This window comes from Rhododendron vialii, chromosome 9a (assembly GCF_030253575.1).
Source record: "Rhododendron vialii isolate Sample 1 chromosome 9a, ASM3025357v1".
NCBI classification, from domain to species: Eukaryota; Viridiplantae; Streptophyta; class Magnoliopsida; order Ericales; family Ericaceae; genus Rhododendron; species Rhododendron vialii.
This window is the reverse complement of record NC_080565.1, coordinates 31,558,774-31,573,369: the sequence shown is the minus strand read 5'-3', so window position 1 is coordinate 31,573,369 and position 14,596 is coordinate 31,558,774. Positions and strand designations below refer to the sequence as shown.

General features: G+C 37.4%; 1 protein-coding gene across 4 annotated transcripts; it reads right to left on the bottom strand.

Moving 5' to 3' along the window:
* Positions 1–4,743: 4,743 nt before the first annotated feature.
* On the bottom strand, positions 4,744–14,137 carry LOC131301120 (disease resistance protein RPV1-like). Of its 4 annotated transcripts, none has more exons than XM_058327277.1 (5): positions 13,465–14,137; positions 11,046–11,130; positions 5,533–8,795; positions 5,298–5,366; positions 4,744–5,114 (listed from the first exon to the last, which is right to left on the bottom strand). In XM_058327277.1, the coding sequence occupies exons 1-4, from the start codon at positions 13,935–13,937 to the stop codon at positions 5,339–5,341; spliced, it is 3,849 nt and encodes a 1,282-aa protein (XP_058183260.1). In that variant the 5' UTR covers positions 13,938–14,137; the 3' UTR covers positions 4,744–5,114; positions 5,298–5,338. The 4 variants fall into 4 exon arrangements, with proteins under 4 accessions (XP_058183260.1, XP_058183259.1, XP_058183261.1 ...); XM_058327276.1 differs by having other exon boundaries at positions 4,744–5,141; positions 5,302–5,366; XM_058327278.1 differs by having other exon boundaries at positions 4,744–5,141; positions 5,302–5,366; positions 11,021–11,130; positions 13,465–13,529.
* Between the last annotated feature and the right edge of the window lie 459 nt (positions 14,138–14,596).

The following is a 14,596-nucleotide window of genomic DNA, read 5'->3' as shown; positions in this document are numbered from 1 at the left end:
TCTTGGTTGCACCCATTGTGTAGGAAGTTGTCGATTTATTAAAGAAGGAAGGAATTTATTGGTGGATTGAAAAAGGTATAATATTATTGTTGGCTTAATAAGTAGTTTGTTCATAATTTTATGAACATGCCATTATCAAAATTTATGAACAAAAACTAAAACAGGAAACGTTAGTAGGATGAACCAAAAAAAAAAAAAAAAGTGGCCTTAATAAATCTAAAACAGTATGGTTTGAAAAAGGAAGGGGGAAGATGGTTAAATACTTATGTAGAGTATATGATTTGAGAAGAAGAAAAAAAGGTGTGGGAGGGGTGGGTGTATATGCTTATGTGGAAAGAACGACTTACATAACAATGAAGAGTCAGTGATTATTGAATATGGATTTGTATGGATGCATTGACCAATTTCTAAAGTTAGTGATTAGAATATGAATTTGTATGGATGTATTGACCAAGAGGAGCTGTCCCCAAGGAGAAATATGATTTTTAGTGTTTCAATTTTGGGTTTGTTTGACTATTTTATCTATCATCTTCAGTAGTCTTACATTTCTTTTCTTTTGTTTATTAACTATGTGCTTGGTTTTTTTCATTTGAACAATTATTTGACCGAAATGATTCTCAACTGTGTGCCATTTGCTTTGTGTTATATTTGTTTCTCTGTCGTTCCACCATCTTTATGCACCTATGCAAAGGCTTTTAGTTTTGTTTTCTACAAAGAAAATTTAAGGGTCCATGTCTTTAGAAGATGTTAGTTTTTATACATTTTGAGTTGCTATAGGACTATGAGTACTCTTGAGATTGGAGGGGTATGATTTTTTTTTTTTTGCATATTCTTATAATAAGGTTAAATTTGATTTTTCCTTAGTTGTTTTAGATTTATTTATTTTATACAAATTAAGATTTGACTATTTTAGTGTACCATTCAATCAAGAAGGGGTTCAAAGGAAATACTATCTTAGTTGCACTCTTGAGGTTGTGGCTGAACTTCTTTAGAACCAACCAAATTTAAGAATGTAACAAAATGGTTTCAAATATGGTTCATACTTCATATTACAAGGCGGTTCTTGTATTATTGAAGTTAAGATTTTAACAGGCAAACAATTTGCCAAATTGGCTTTCATACCGAGAATATCTTTATCACCGTCATCTTCAAATCTTCCTTTTCATATGACAAGACGTTAATTTTCAGTTCGCTTGGCATATGCTATGACTATTAACAAATCGCAAGAACAATCTATCAAATTTGTAGGAGTCGATTTGCGCACACCTGTATTTAGCCATGGACAACTATATGTGGCATTATCAAGGTGCACGTCTTTTGATCATATCAATGTCCTTCTTCCCGTAGAAGAAACGGATTTCACTACGTTCCAATATTGTTTACCCTGAAGTTCTGCTGTAGTTTGCTTTATCATACGAGTTACAATGAGTTGTAGAATATTATAATTTAATTTTCCTCTATTATCATATATCATCCCTTAAATAAATGACTTGGCGTACTAACTAGACTTTTGTTAACATATCATTCTTTTTTAGGATAGTGATTGAGAAGCCTCAAAGCTCAAAAGGATCAATATGCTTGAAGATTTTTCGTCTTGAAGAAGATTTTTTAGTCTTGACATGTTTCATGTTCTCTTTTTAGATGTCTCATCGAGGCACACATTTTCATTAATGTTTATCATTTTTTATTTTCATCGGTATTTTGGATGGTGTTTTTTGATTTGATCAAGATTTATGCATCTGAGTTTGTTCTATGCATCTTAGTTGGTTAAATTTGTTGTTCTGTTTTAATTTGCGTGTACTGAATGTTTGAGTCGTGCCTTCAGGCACGAGCATTCGCTAGTATATATATATATATATATATATATCAATTATCAAGAGAACAGATGGTCTAGTTTTTTATTTTTATTATATATATATATATATATATATATATATATATATATATGAGTTAGGTTCCGATGAGGGATCTCTCATTTTATTAAAATGCGGGACTCCCCGTTCCGATTGAATTTCGATGATCCGTGCCGCTCAAAGTGATCAGAACGTGATTTTAAGGGTCCTCGTGAGAAATCAACAAAAAAAATGACCGGAAAGGGCTTCATCCGAGCAGTTTTCATTGAATGGTTCAAAAAAAACTGCTCAGATGACGCCCTTCCCGGTCATTTTTTGTGCTGATTTCTCGCGAGGACCCTTAAAATTACGTTCTACACACATTGAACGGTTCGGATTTTCAAAATTTGATCAGGAAATAAAAGTCCCTCATTTTGTTGGATCCCTCACTTGAAAATTCGTGTATATATATATATACATATATATATATATATATATATACATAGATATATATATATATATATATACATATATATATATATATATATATATATATATATATATATACTACATAAAAAAATGGGTGGACGACACTTTTGTGCGTGGAGAGATTTTTGCTTATATGTGAAAGAAAGAAAGTGGTGCACCATGGCCGTAGGAGGCGAGAGTGACAGTTTTCATTACAGCCCATATTTTTCTTTTTCGTTCTTGCATCTTGCATTTCTTTGAACGATTTTGGGGTTTGTTGAGATCACACTACACATCATACATCATTCCATCCTGTGATTTCTTGGTGCCGTTTGCTGCTGTGGCCGAATTTTTTGGAGATCGATTCGGAGTTGGTTGAATCTGAAGATCGAGCGTGAAGTCCGTGGTGCATCTGTTGAATCTTGAAGAAGCTCTAAGAGCATCGGAGATTGACAAGAATAAGTAAAGACGTGGATAAGGTTTTACTATTTCGCAATATGTATTTCTTTTTGATTAATAGTAGAATATAGTAGTAGTGTTAAGCCGTCCGTGGTTTTGGCTTAGAGTTATTTAGGACCTTAAGTTTTTCCACGTAAATAGTGCGTCTATTGTCTCAATTTTATTTTACTGCACTACTTGAATTTTGATTTGGATTAATGGAGATAATCAATCCGTTCATCTATATTAAATTTTAATAAGTTAATCTTCATTCAAATTGATATTTTTGAACTCCTATTCACCCCCTCTAGGAGTAGATTGAACGCTTCTGCATAATTTTCAAGACAGAGCCATTTTCTTCTTATTCTCTTTCCTCTTACTCTTTTTTCTGTTCTTGTCTGTGGCTTTTTCGTCCTTGTGCTTGGCTTGTTTCGTCTTCTTCCCCTTTTTCGTTGAATTCTGTGTTGGGGTGATTCATTCAGTTCTCGACGGGTCGGATCTCCTCCTTCATGTAGCTCCCTCCTTCCCTAAGCAAGCCTACAAGACAGGGAACCAATTAGTGTCATCTGGCCGTAGCCAACGTTGGGCTTGATAGATGGGCTCCAAGGGACGACTGGGTCGAGCATTCGGTACATGTGCGTCCGGCCCATACAAGCTCTAATATGACGGGCTGCCGATGGCACATGGCCCGCTGCCTAGTCAAATTCGGCCCATTACAATTTCATAGAGAAAAAAAATTTTAAAAATAAATCCATTGGGTCCAGACTCTATAAAGACTCGAGTAAAAATGTCAGAATTTTATCTACCCTCAAGTGAAGGGGTGGAGGTGGGAGGGGGTGGTTGTATTTAAAGAAAGGTAAAATGGTTGTATTTAATGAAAGGTTGTCCTTAGAGGTAAATAGAAATTGAGCTCATCCTTAATGAGAATTATTATGCTCTTTTCTATCCTTAGTGGTAATTTGCTGAGGATTTTAATGGTTTACCACTGCACAGCACCATCTTCTAATTCGGTTACATTTTATTGAAGACCTGAATAAAACACATTACAATCTAAGTGAATCTAGAACACAAACATTGGCATCTCTTTTCGTTTTCTTTGTCCTTTTCAAGAATCGGATTGGGCCGGAGTTACATATGAGAGGCCCCACCCTCTCTTTTTTCATTTTCTTTGTTTTTTTTTCTTTTGTTGTTGAACTCGGTTATGCTCTGAACTCTTTTATCTTTCTAAATGCACCAAAAAAAGGGATAAAAATAAAGGAACATAGGGTAGGTATGAAATTAAGCTGCTAAAAAATAGGAATAAGAACTACTCACAAGCCCCTGAAGATAGACCAAAACACAATGCAATTAGACGGAGCTAAAAATGTAACCTACTTTTTTTTTTTTCATATTAATTATATATATCAGTGATGGATTAGAGGGTAAGTTAGCAGGTTGACAACTAAGATCATCATTACCCATACACGTAAAGCAAGTGAGCATGCTCCCATATTTCCAACATCATTTGCATATATATAAAGAGGATAAAGAAAGCATGTAGAAAATACTCTGACCCCAATTTTTAGTCACTCATTATATCCTAACCCGATAATAAATTGGTTATATTTCTCAATTGGTAATACTTTTTATATGTAATATGGATTTTGTTTGATAGCTCTCGATTAGTACTATAAGTCAAAGTTTTCAAAATCAGCCAAAACCTTGTAGATTATGTGATATAATCAATTGAAAAGTGGCACGAATTTTCAAAATGGACAAAAGAATTAGGACAGAGGGAGTAGCAAGCTCAAGTCACGATGCTTCGAAAGTGGTGGCCATCCCAGTGGGAAAGGGACTTACAAGCCCCACGTTTCACCCGGGATCGAGTCCCGCCAGTGTAGTGTAGTGTAGTGTACGGTTGCCGAGTGGAAAAAAGAAAAAAGAAGTCACGATGCTTCCTTGGTCTCAAGCCAACTCCAACCTTAAGCATCGCTCCAACACAATTACATGAAAATGTAAGAGTAGACATAAATATTAGATTTTTAATTGATAAATAATTTATGAATGCAGTTTGAAACAAAAAAAGTTGGCAAACACTGGAACATGTGAATCTGAATGGAGAGAGTAAACGTGCGCGCGCACGCGCACACAGTAGAAGTACTAGAAAAGAGGGATGAGAAAGAAAAAGAAAAAGAAAGCAAACCCACAAAACATAGCCTTGTGTATCCCCAAAGCACACAAACAACACTCTTTATTTGTGAAAAACAATGTAACTCTGCCAAACAAGTAGCATGCAGCATCCATAAGACTGGCAGTTGAATGCAGCTCCAAGAAAGAAACTAGCACATAAAGCTATCGATCTCCTTTTTCTTTCCTCCTTGATGAGCCAACTTTCTTCTAGGAAATTTGCTTAGCTCCCAGAGCCTTGAAGAAATCAGTTGATTTTTACATCAGTAAAAAACACAAGTTAGAATGGCGTAAAATTTTTGACAGAATTGGAAATATAGCAATTGAAGAAGTGGGAATGCTGCTCGTTGTGCGTATATGCTTGCAAAGTCAGAACATTTCACTCAAATATACATACCTTATCCGTAGGAGGTGAAAATGTGCTCGTTGTTCTTCTAGGAAATTTGTCTCAGCTCCCAGATCCTAGAAGAAATCATTTGATTTGTACATCAGCAAAAAATAAAAGTTATTCTCAGAGAATTGCGTAGAACTTTTGACAGAAATGAAAACATGGAAATTGAAGAAGTGGGAATGCTGCTTGTTGTATACCTACTCACAAAAGGCCAGTTTACTAAAATATACTACATACCTTTTCTGTAGGAGGATAAAATGCTGCTCGTTGTTGAATTGGATCGTCTTGTTGCGATTGAAATCAGAGATGGAAGTCCCAAAATACGGGCAATCTTGCACATGCACTTGCTCCAAGGAAGGGCATTCAATAGCAGCATCTCCGGAGTAGAAACTTCTAAGGCAAGGAAGATTTTGCAGCAATAGATTCTTCAGTTGTGGGAAAATGATCTTGTCCATAACTTCTTCCTCATGCTTTTCACCGTTCTCCTTCATCTTGAACTGAGAAGACGGGCTTTGAATGGACGTTGCTTCACCCTGGTCATCTTTACCAATGATCCCTTCCAATGCAACACAATCAGCTATCCAGAGGTCTTCTAGTTGCAAGAGGCATCGGGACACAGACTGCGTGAATAGGCTTCCCAATTTCTTGCATTTGATCAGGGTTAAAACTTTGAGGTTGTGAAAGATAGCTAGTCGAGAAGGGCCGTTCCATATCCTTGCCAGTTTAGGTAGATTGTCCAGCTTCATTTCTCTTAGTTTTTGGAGAACAATTTGTCCTTCCTCCAGCTGTTCAGTTCTGAAAATCTCTTCCAAAGAATTTGCACTTACATTAAGTACTTCCAAATTCTGTAGCCTTTGCAACAAATTAGATTGCAGCAGTACATCTGCCAACTCATTACACTGTTGCACATCGAAAAATTTCAGCTTAGCCAATGACCCATGCGGTAGTTGGCCAACACATATCTGGTTCAAGTAATCCATATTGTTGATGCTCAACTCCACCAGGTTCTCGAACACGGGCATGCTTGGGACCCAATTCACCGAATCCATGAGATGGACTCCATAGCATTGCTGGATAAGGATAGACTTTAGGCCACTTAACCTTGCTCGATCATATGCTGTGAGGATGTTATTCAAACCTCCGCACTCAATGTAGAGTATCTTCTCTACTTTCTCCGTCACAACTTTGTTAAACCAATCAGGCAAGGTGTTGATGGTTGTGTCAAGGACCAATGATGCCATTGGGCGCACTGTTGTGGGTTTCGACAATTGGACATTGAAGGACCTTGTGAACTTGTCCCGGTGGATGCATATATTGAACTTTATCCAGTTTGGATCAAGGGCAACATTGTTGGGCATGCATTGGACACCACAGATGTCAACTTTCAAAACGTTGAGGCGAGGCAAGCATGTTAGCTCATCTAAGCCAGCATTAGTACCATTCTCTGTTCCTTCTACAGCTTGGCCCCACTCTGCGAAGCTACCTTGCATATATAGTTCCTCCAAATTTGACAATCTCGATATAACATTGGGTGGAATTTGTTTGATATCGTTGCTCAAAGTGAGATCCAACATTCTTAGATTGCCCAATTCTCCTACTTCTTGTGGCAACTCCTCAATACAAGATTCTCTCAGACTAAGAATCTCAAGCTTCTTCAATTTGCCAAGAATGGATATGTCTGTTATTGACTGGCAACAATTCAGACAAAGTGTCCCAAGGTTGGTTAGGAGTCCAAGCGACGAGGGTAGAAGTTGAATGTCAGCACTGCTGAAATCCAACACTCTCAATGATTTGGCCTCCTCAAAAAAGGCATCTGGGATCTCTTGTACATCACTGTTATTTTGCAACAACAGCGTCTGGAGTCTAGAGCATACGAACTGATCAGGGAGCTTTGTAATTTCATTGTACATTAGTGAGATTGCAGTGCATCCTCTGTAATTTTCTTCCCTTGGCCACTCCTTCAATCCAATACCAGCTTTTACCATAACAGCATGCTCTCCACCAGATGATGCAATTAATATGCCCATATCGCGCACAACATCATGCATTTTCACGCATTCTTCCTGTTCACTTTCCAACAACAAACAGGAAGCTTGGAGGTGCCTGGTCACCGATAGCGCTCGCGCTTTTGCTGCATTCATTGTGTTGGCATCTTGAAACAATCCATGCCCAATCCCATACTTCACCAAGTCCTCAAATATTCTAATATCTGTGTCTTCAGGAAATAGGCAACAAATCACAAAACATAATTTTGCATCATTGCCTTTTAGATAGTCATAGCTCAACTTTATACATTTAAATACCTTTTCATCCTCATCAAGGTTTTTAAATGTAGACATTTCAAGTTGCCGTGCAGCTTCTTCCCATTCAAAAAGTTCTTTGTCCCCTAGAGCCCTTGCTGCCACAACAAGTGCAATTGGGAGACCGCCACATTGTTTAGCAACCCTCCTGGCGACATCATGGAAATCGTGGTACTCAACCACCTCCCCGGCTTTACTCCTAAACAAGGTCCAAGAATCCTCCTCAGAGGCAACATCAAGATGGATTTTGGCTTGACTTCCCATTGTGAAGCAGGCATGCTCTGTCCTTGTAGTGAGTAGGATTTTCGATTTGCAAGCCTCAAGGTCACTGCCGCTAGGAATTCCTATTTCAGATAGTTCTACCCTCGTCCAAATGTCATCCAAGATTATGAGGATCTTCTTTGTTCTCATTATCTTCTCTTTCAATCTCCCTGCCCTTCCAAATTCACTCTCTTCATGCAATCCCAAGGCCAACATATCAGCGAGTTGGCCTTGAATTCTTCTCAAGTTTACGTTTTGGGAAACCACTGCCATTATCACATAATCAAATAGCCCCTCCTTCTGGGCTTTAACACCCACTTGTTTCACCATGGTGGTTTTGCCTACGCCTCCCATGCCATAGACCCCAACAATCTTGACCCTGTCATCCTTTAGTGCTTCCATGGCCTCATCCATAGCCTTTCTCATCGATTCGAAGGCCACAAACCCTTCGGTAGACATTGTTGATTCGACGTCTATGGGCCGTCTCATTGGGAATGCAACATTATCAAATCTCCCCCCTACTTTTTTTTTCTTTTTTTTTTTTGATTTGCATAATCTCCCCCCTACTTGGAGCTCATCAATTCTAAGCGACAACAAATCAGGACGCGTCAACAAATCAGGAAACCACCCACCACACCATTTCTTGTTCAAACCATTAAAATCTCTTCCCTTTTCCTGGAGTTCTGACGCCTCTTGAATCTTCTTGACAATATCGCTTCCCAACCGCTTACGCGAGAAGACATTTGTTTCTCCGACTACTTCTTGCTCAAGTCTTTGCACTTCGTCTTTAAACCGTTGCACATCTGTGAGCCAAACTTCAACTTCTTTCTTTGGTCTTTTCTGTGGCCGGCTCTCGCTAATTTCTGAATTTATGTCATCCTCTTGACCGCTCAAGTAGTCTACCTTTCTCTTGAGATTTTGCATGTTTTCGTCAAGTTCCTGCAAACAAAGAAATAGCAACGGATTGTGGTCACGAGAAAATCATGAAGAGCACTTCACCATTGTTCTGATCGATGGTTTAATTCTATTTTGCAAAAGACAACCAAGAGAAGGAAAACGTTACAAGGCCCCTGCAGCAATTTTGTTGCTCGAAAATTCATGTAAATTTATTTTCCTTTCAATTGATTGCTTATACCAAAAAAATAAAAGTTATAAACTACAGACGTGCGTACTGCCAAACCATGAGTGGAATTCTATTTTCTCTTGACAAAAAGAAAACTCTCGAACTAAGGGCAGGCCTGTCTACCAACCCGATCCAACCCGAACCAAAAACGCTCAACGGGCAGATCTGATCACCCTTGTCGGTCGAGTTCAGGTCCGTAAGTTCAAACCCGACCAATGATTGTTTGGGTGTCGGGTGTATCCGACCCGTTCAAAAACAGACACGTGTAAAAAGAAAAAAAAATCCCAATTTGTCACTCCAGTCTCACACACCCAGTAGCGGCTATGTGTATCTGTGATTCCATGCCAGTCATGCCTGATTTTTCCATGTTTCTTTCATTTTTCATGAGTCTCAGGGACGGATCTAGAAATATAGGTCTAATGAGGGTACCTGTTAATCATAATGATGAAAGTTTATTTTTTTAGTCAAAGATTGTTCAAAATTAATGAATACATTATTAACTACAAAAGTTTATACCACGTACTTTAAGTTAAATTAGGTAAAAATGAGCACAAAATCTCATACAAAAATTTAAAAGAATGTATTAAATGAACATGGAAAAGTTTTAGAATTATCGAGCTAGTTTTTTCAATAACTTTATTTTAAAATATTTTTCTCAGAATGTTAAAAATGAAGAGAAATAAGAAAGAATATCTCCAAATCGAGAAATAACTCGTAAAACAATAAGTATAACTACATCATATGATGAAACTCAAGCTTAAAACAAATTATATGTGTGTATTTTTGAGATATGTGCAAGTGTGTATGTTAGCACATTTTTATAATTATGTTAATTTATAAAAAAAATTTAGTTTCAAGTGGAGGAACGCGTTCGAGTGGTGGCACGTGCCCCCGCTTTGGTCCGTCATGTGACTGTATATGCCAGTCATGCAGTGTTTGATTTTCTCTGAACAGTTGTAGGTGATGATGGATTCAGACATGACAGGCCTAATGAGGATGATGTTGAAGGTAACCCTAAAGTCTAATCTTTGGGGTTATCGATTTTGATGTTGACTATATTGAAGATGATACGGTAGAAGTCAATCAGATGAAGTCAAGAAAAATGCAGTCAAAATAAAACTTCCACCAGGAGTGCCTAAAGGCCCGAAAGGACCTAAAAAGGAGGCATGGAGGATGAGGAAAGATATATTTCTCCTGCCTGGGATCACTTCAACCCAATTAGTCTTATTAAAATAAAAAAAATATACAATATATATCTTATTTGATAGATATTGATATCGATGTGATCTATTAAATCTTGCAAACAAATTGAAAAATTATTTTCGTAAGTTTATTATTTTTAAATTTGAAAATAAGTTTTTATTTTTTAAGTACTTATTTGAAAAAGTGGAGTGAAACCTTAAAGACAAAAGCGATTGCCATTGGGAGAGGGTGGGGAGAATGTACGTAGTAATTACGGAGGTTGGTTGGGGTGGCCAAAGTTGGGGCCATAGGGTCCCAAGACTCCAACCAAGCTTAATTGGAAGAATTGTGCTCCATCTGTCTCCATTCTTTTGTTTCTTTTTAGAGTTCGTGTCACTTTTCAATTAATTATATCTTGCAATTTATAAATTTTTAGGTAATTTTGAAAATATCGTTTAAAAGAGCTTATTAATATCTATCAAATAAGATCCATATTACATAGAAATAGTATTACCAATTAAAAATTATAATTAATTTTTTATTCCGTTAAAATAAGACGAGGGATAATAAAATGGAGATGGAGGGTGTACGATGTTTTTTTTTAGAATTTTTGGAATAATAAAATGGAGATGGAGGGAGTAAGATGTTTTTTTTTAGAATTTTTGAAAGGCCCTAATCGGCCGTCCGGTGGCCGGAGATTGTTCGGTGCAGCCGGTCGGTACAAAATCCCTACACCCCCATCGGTACCTCAATCATTTTCCTCCTTGAAACTTTTCTATGATGCAACCATTCCACCCATTCCACGTAGAAAAAAGAATTCAACATCTGACACCCCTATCTTTTAGCCACAAACAATTACCCTTGGTTTGATAAGCCATACTCACTGGATAGTCCCCAACCCTTCGGTGCCTGCCAGCTTCCTTGCTTTTGAGTTCACCAACAATTTCCTCAATGAACTTGGCTTCATACCTAAAATTTCAATTTAATTAATATGCAAATAAAGCTTAGTATATCAAAAAAGATTTGCAAGGAAAAACCAAATTTCCATGAACATACCAAAACTAGAACACAAATAAAAAGTCCTCAAGACAACAACGTGTGTTAAGAAGATCTATGAACTCAAGAATTTAGTAAAGAGTAGCATTACTTTCCCTCAACTCCCCATCAAAGATAAATCCAAAGGTGGGCTATGGCCACCCCCAGATCTATGAACTCAAGGATTTGGTCAAGAGTAGCATTACTTTTCCTCAAATCCCCACCAGGGACGGATATCCAAAGGTGGGCTATAGTCACCCCCAATTTAGAAAAACCAAAATTGCAGACAGCATTTAACATATTGGGTCTTGTAACTTGTCATATAGAAAAGCTGATAATAAAAAATAAATAAATTGTCATATAGAAAAGAAATTTAAGAGGAGTTACAGACTTGGACCACTTAATTTCTCACAAATCATTAATTTAACATAAAACTTTCTCTTTTTCTATATTCCTCAACCTTAAAGTTCAAAATTTTTGTTGGTGCGCTATGGCCCCTGCATGCGTATACAGAACCTAATTCTGTCTCTCCTCCCAACTGGAGTATACAATTTACGAGGAGAGTCCTTTAAAGTACTACAGAGCTGTCCACACCATCAAATGCTTTTCCCTTTGGACAGTCCTTTAAAGTAGTACTATTTGCATGGATCAAAGATGGGTCTTGACCAAAGGCGCCATGGTTCTGGATAGTCATCGCTCGATCATTGTTCTTTTAGGAATAATATTGTATGTGAGTCATATATACTAGAGGGCCGGGCTTCTCTGCCATGAGCATCCCGTATGAATGTGCGTACAGAAAAGTCATTCCATTGTGCACGCTTCACCCATTGGTGGCTGTCAGAGTATTGCTTGTACGTGCTTCATTTACTTGCTTGACAAGGTAAACTCCATCTCGGCTGGTGGCTCCGTCGTTCACCCGGCCCGATGGTCACGCATCCTTTTGTGTTGACCATGAGCCCACTCAGATACCCGGCCTTTGGTTCAAGCACGGTTTCTTGCAGTACACTCCGTGTCCCAAGCCCAGCACCCGAACCCGAACCGGGTTCTAAGCTTCTTGTTGGTGGGCGCGCACACAGACAAGATCCTTTCTCGATCGGCACATTCTTGCCAATGTCTTATTGCTGACCCCACGTGGTTGTGTTGCTATTAGTTGTTTCGTCATTTATCGATCCTCGATTAATCCCGACAATTTGCTCATAATTAGTTTGGGAAAAATTTCAAAATAGCACCTGATTTTTCGCATAAATTACACACATGCACTTGATCTTTTAAAATTATCAAAAAAACACCTGACCTATTTAAAAACTCATCAATTTTACACCCACCGTTAACTTCTCATCCAAAACAAACGGAAATGCTGAAAATGTGCATTTTGGCATGACTATTAGCAAAACAAGATTAAGGCTCATTTTGGCAAAATACAATATTATACTCATAAACAAGATTAAGGCTTGATTTGGCTTTCAAAGTCAATTAATAACTTAATTTTTATCTTTATTCAAAAGAAAAAAAGCGCATTTGTTAGTTTTAAGCTTGACAAAAAACATAGAATAGTCATGGGTAGGTGTGAAAAGTGACAAGTCATGGGTATGTAATTACTAAATTAAGCTTGACTATTCTATATTTTTTGTTTTTGCCTTTTTTTTTGTTTAATACAGAGTAATTTTATTTGGCTGCATAGTTATGGGTATTTAATTACTAAATTAAGCTTGATTCCTTATTTAGGGTGGATTTGGATTGAAAAGTTAAGTAATTTTTGTGACTTATTGATTCGTCTTGACGCAAACCAACAAATGCGTTTCTTTTTTTCCGTTTGTTTTGGATGGGAAGTTAACGGCGGGTGTAAAATTGATGGATTTTTAAATAGGTCAGGTTTTTGATAATTTTAAAAGGTCAGGTGCCTGTATATGATTTGTGCAAAAGGTCATGTGCTATTTTAAAATTTTCCCATTAGTTTATAATTTCAGCTCCAACAAGAGCTAAATTGGAAACGATCGAATGATTCAGTTAGTGATCACGTAAGAATTGAAGTGCACATGCGATTAGTTTTTGCCGTCCCTAGCTTGTAGCATATACAAGTACGGGTGCATTTGTTATATCTAACTTTTTATGGGGCAAACGATGGATGTGTTATGAACCCTACAAAATAAAAGAGAATTACTTGTCTTGAACGAGCGTAATCTCTGTGTCCAGATGGGTGTATGCAAATATGTGTACTTAAGATTGCTAATGGAGTACTAAAATGAGTTGAATGTATAAATTACGTACCCGTTAGATTGATTTTGGGAAACCATCCCAGCCATACTCGCAACCTCGTTAAGCGCCACACTCCAACCCTTCACTTCCTCAACCCTCACTGTCTTTCCTCCGAAATCCAATTTTTTTGCTTGCTGCTTAATTTCCCATGGATCCACTTCATAGAACACAGGCAAAATAAAATGATCCGACTTCTTCTTACGGTGTTCGATAATCGTGTGGGTTTCAAACAGGCACGATGTTGAAGTGGCATAGTTTTTCGATAACACGATCACGGACATCCTGGAGTTCCAAATTGCTTTCTGCAACGCGGATTTGATGTTCTCACCCCTCTCGATCTCATCATCATCCCTGAATGTTTGAAACCCCTCACGCTTCAAAGCCTCGTAGAGGTGATCGGTGAATTTTTTTCGGGTGTCTAAGCCTCTAAAGCTCAAGAAAATGTCGTAACTATATGTGAATTCAGAATTCGAAGAGGAAGCCATCCAAGAACGCAGAGATTGAGCTACAACATCCGATTAGGATGTTCTTTTTTATTTTTTAAATAGACATGTTCTTCTTGATTGACCCTGCGAATTGAATGGTTTTATATCTTTCAGAAATCAGGTAAATTAATCTCTCAAAATTCTCTCATAAAAACTTTAAAGAGAGAGAGAGAGAGAGAGAGAGAGAGAGAGGGGCTGAACCCAAAAGTGAAGAAGAAAGTGAAGAAAAAGAGAAATTGGGGGTCATGTTGCCTCTTGTGAAGCTTTGAATTAACGCAGAGAGAGAGAGATAGAGAGAGAGGAAAGGGGAAAAAAAAGGCTGAACCCAAAAGTGAAGAAAAAATTGAAGAAAAAGAGAAATTGGGGGTCATGTTCCCTCCTGCGAAGCTTGGAATTAACGCTGTGGCGGATTGATGAAATAATTTATCTTTAAATCTCAGAAATTTTTGTAAACTTAACTTAAACTTAATTTTTTTTTTCGTTTTTCGTTTATTTTTTGTCTTTTTTAAATTTTTGTTAGATTCGTGAGATTTTTTTTAATCAATCATACGTTTCGATGAGAAAAATCTAAAAAGTATAAAATTATGACCAATAGTAAAAAAAAAATCACTAAAAACTGAAAAAAAAAATCAAACAGCTATCTTTATGAGCTTAAGTGC

Bases quoted from the DNA above. Each gene is read 5' to 3' on its own strand.
- LOC131301120 (XM_058327277.1), bottom strand. From the start codon at position 13,937: ATGGCTTCCTCTTCGAATTCTGAATTCACATATAGTTACGACATTTTC. The intron at 8,796-11,045 runs GTGAGTATGGCT...CTTTGTTTGCAG, and splicing joins GAAGGGTTGGGGACTATCCA to GAACTTGACGAAAACATGCA. The intron at 5,367-5,532 runs GTATGTAGTATA...GATTTCTTCTAG, and splicing joins TTTATCCTCCTACAGAAAAG to GATCTGGGAGCTGAGACAAA.